Source organism: Colobus angolensis, unplaced genomic scaffold (assembly GCF_000951035.1).
Source record: "Colobus angolensis palliatus isolate OR3802 unplaced genomic scaffold, Cang.pa_1.0 Scaffold23, whole genome shotgun sequence".
Taxonomy (NCBI): domain Eukaryota; kingdom Metazoa; phylum Chordata; class Mammalia; order Primates; family Cercopithecidae; genus Colobus; species Colobus angolensis.
In genome coordinates, this window is record NW_012115488.1 from 15,988,710 (window position 1) to 15,992,534 (window position 3,825).

The 3,825-nt window shown below is 35.0% G+C and overlaps 1 protein-coding gene across 1 annotated transcript in view; it reads right to left on the bottom strand.

Moving 5' to 3' along the window:
• RIOK2 (RIO kinase 2) overlaps positions 1–3,825 on the bottom strand; it is a 28,279-nt gene that overhangs the window by 5,860 nt on the left and 18,594 nt on the right. The window contains exons 8-9 of the mRNA XM_011944322.1: positions 2,949–3,480; positions 547–643 (exon numbers count right to left, since the gene is read on the bottom strand). Coding sequence (XP_011799712.1) covers positions 547–643; positions 2,949–3,480 — 629 coding nt within the window. The remainder of the gene's footprint in view (positions 1–546; positions 644–2,948; positions 3,481–3,825) is intronic.

Sequence of the window (3,825 nt, forward strand, 5' to 3'; positions counted from 1 at the left end):
AAAAACAAAAACAAAAACAAAAAACAAACAACAAAAAAAGTTGTATCATTAACATGTAAGTCCAAGTGTCTGAGGCTGTCTTATACACCTTACAATCCTCACAGTGACCAAGCTCATTAATCTTCAGCTCATATGAAGAATGATTGATTCATCCATCTCAAACCTGATCAGTTTATCAAGTGACCTACGTTAATTTTTTGAAAGTCATCGGTTTGTAGTCCAAGAAAAAATTACTTGAAACGTAGTCAACAGGCTGCCTAAAATCTGAAGGACAATTGAAAAAGAAGGTATTTTGAGTTTTACCAACAAAAAGTCATTTGGCCTTCATTTTACACATTAACGGTGGCAGGATACAACTCTGCCACATCCTTTGAGAAACACTCATTTATTAAAATCAAAGAAAGTACTGGTTTCAAGACTTAATTCAAAAAGCAATCAACAGAAATCTGGACCTGAAAAGCATACATTATTTGTTTAATGAGACAAGGCAATCAGATCACAGTAGTGATCTAATAAACATTCAATACATGTTGAATGACTACTTACCGGAGGAATTGTTGAACAGCTTACAACACTGCCTGAAGAAGTGATACTCAGAGTTCTTGTTCTATACTGATTCATAGCGCCCATATTTTCTTCATCTCTAAAATTAAAAAATTCACAATGTATCTAGTTAATTTGTATAATGTAATGAATCCCATTTGATTATATTATTTTTTGCATGCAGCAAAATTGAAGACATAAAATACTTCAGAAAGATTATATTTTAAAATTTCTGTGAAGATAAAACTACCTACTGTTAAGTTCTATATAAACAATTTTGATTTTCCAGCATTTTATTAGTCATCATCAAAATTTAAAAACAGTAGAATGCTTTAGCGATTGAAATTTATCACCTCCCCACAATTCATCTTCCCTTTTCTAATAATCCTCTCCTCTTCTTTCACTGAACTATATAAATCTGTTTCTCCCTATCTAAATTTTTGAGACTCTTTCCACCTTCACAAACAACAGAAGATATAATGGAAACAGAGAGTACTCATGATAGTCAGCTCCACTAGAGTAGGAAAATCTGCAACCTAGAGACGAATGTTTTCACATGGCTCAAAGTTTCAATATATGGAATGTATAAAAACTCAGACAATATTAACTCCTAACAGTTAATATTTTTCAGCAACATCTGCTGTTTTGCTTTTACTTTGAATGAAAGTTTTGCCCAGCACGTATCCAGAGAGTGAGAACAAAATTATTGTTCCCACTCTGAGTTTAAAAGACCATTTAATCCTTTGTAGGTTTTCTTCTATCGCTGTGATGGTTAATTTTACATGTTAACTTGACTGGGCCTCAGGGTGCCAGATATTTGGTTAAACATTAACTTGGGTGTGTCTTTGAGGGTGTTTCTGAATCCATAAACTGAGTATAGCAGATTGCCCTCCCCAGTGTGGGTGGACCTCATCCAATCCATTGAAGGCCTGATCAGAACAAAAAGGCAGAGTAAGAGAGAACTGTCTTTGAACTGGGACATAGGTCCTCTCTTTTCTTTGGATGTGGACTGGAACTTACGCTATTGGCTCTTCTGGCTCTCAGCCCTTCGGATTTGGACTGGAACTGTACCATGGGCTCTCCTGCGTCTATAGCTTGTTGACTACAGATCCTGGGACTTCTCAGCCTCCATAACCCCATGGGCTAATTCCTTATAATAAATCTCCTATTCATTTCTGTTTCTCTGAAGAATCCAGTCTAATATAATCACTCAAAATCCTGAGCCTCTGTCACCCCTGATTCTTTTCCTTTTCAGCTTCTGATTTAATTTTCCAAGTTTATTATTTAAATGGCAGTAGCCCTGTGACACAGATACACAGCTATATGAAAAAGGAACAAAATTCTTATGTTTTGCTTCATGAATAAAACTGTAAAGATAAAGGTAGGTTTAAGATATAAGCCCAAATATGTACTGAAAAATGTTTAATAAATGTATTGCTGAAGTAATTTTAATTGTCATATTACTATTTTGAAATAAATAAAACCAGTAGTTCATTAAACTACAGTTTGATTCTGAATAAGCTATCCCAAATCCAAAAAATTAGTTTTAGAACTTTTCCTAAACTGAGTCTGATTAATATTTACAAAAAAAAAAAAAAATTCTTAAAAGAAAACATAATATCATTGCCTAATTTTAACTACACATGAACAAAGGACAGAAGGCTCAAGGCACTACAGAAAATTCACTGCAGATGTTTCATATAGAAAGTACATTATTGCATGTTTTAATATTTATATGCCTTTACATAACTCAAACACACATCAGATGTGTAATTAGGAAAATAGGTGAGGAATAACCCATCCATCTAAAACCTGATCAATGTATCCAGAGACTATAATAATTTGAAAGTCATCAGTTTGTATTTTTTTTTTTTTTTGAGACAGTTTTTCGCTTTTGTCACCCAGGTTGGAGTGCAATGGCGCGATCTTTGGCTTAATGCAACCTCCGCCTCCCGGGTTCAAGGGATTCTCCTACCTCAGTCTCCCAAGTAGCTGGGATTACAGGCACAGGCTACCATGCCTGCTAATTTTTGTATTTTTAGTAGAGACAGGGTTTTGCCATGTTGTCCAGGCTGGTCTCAAACTCCTGACCTCAGGTGATGTGCCTGCCTTGGCCTCCCAAAGTGCTGAGATTACAGGCATGAGCCACTGTGCCCAGTCATTGGTTTCTATTTTAAGGAAGAATTACTTGAAATTTAGTCAATAGGCTGCCTAGAATCAGGTCAACTGAAAAGGAAGCTATTTTGAGTTTTTAACAACAAAAAATTATTTGGCTTTCATTTTACATATCAAGGCGGCAGAATACAATTCTGCCACATTATTTGGAAAAAACGTTCATTTACTAGAATCTAAGAAAGTATCGGTCTCAAGACTAAAGTTAAAAAGCAATTGACAGAAGTCTATACCTGAAAGGCCTGAATTCTCTATTTAATGATGACAAGGCAATTAGATGAGGGCATTCATCTTCATACTTCTCAGAGCCAGCAGGGACTCCTCCTTGAACTCTCTGACCATCTTGCCCATTGTAATTTTCAGTTCTGTTTTTCTCCTTGGAAAATTCAGTTACAGAGTTGTTTTCAACAACCTGCCCTTTTATTTTTTCTAAAGCTTGACTGAATTCAGTCATTTCAAAACTCTGTGCATCAGCACTCTCTTCTGATAAACTGTATTCCTTTATTTGTTCAGGGTCTCCAGATGATCTGCAATAGCAGCCCCCTGATTCTTCTAGAGAGTTCTGTTCACTTTCATTTTCTGACCTATAAACCTCTGCTTTTTCTGCCACTTCTCCATCTGAAAATGAGAATTCAGATCTCTCTTCTGTTTCAATATTTTTATCATCTGGACCTAATGGATGAAGCAGTTCATCATCTGCCTGCATTTCCTTCGTGTAGCCACTGGCAGAAACCTCCACATCAAGAGTGTCTTCCCTCCTAGAAAAAAAAAGGTGTCAAGCATTGAAAGAGAGAAAAAATGTTTATCTAAGAGGAGTAAATATCTACTACTCTGATAAATTATGATTCAAGTGAGTTCAATAGTTTGTATGTTAAAAATAATTTTTTCCTTTCCTAAAATGTATTTAAATGACACAGGTATACAAATATGAAAGGTATATGCTGGCTGTAATTTTAAGAATAAAGTAACTGAAAAACAACAATATAAATAAAAAGGTTATAAAAACCTCAGCTTATGTTTATTAGCTTTGTAAATTAACTTTCAAAGGGGCTAAGGATTTCCTTCAGATTATGTGCCTCATCCCAGATCAGAAAATATCTTTTTTTTTTT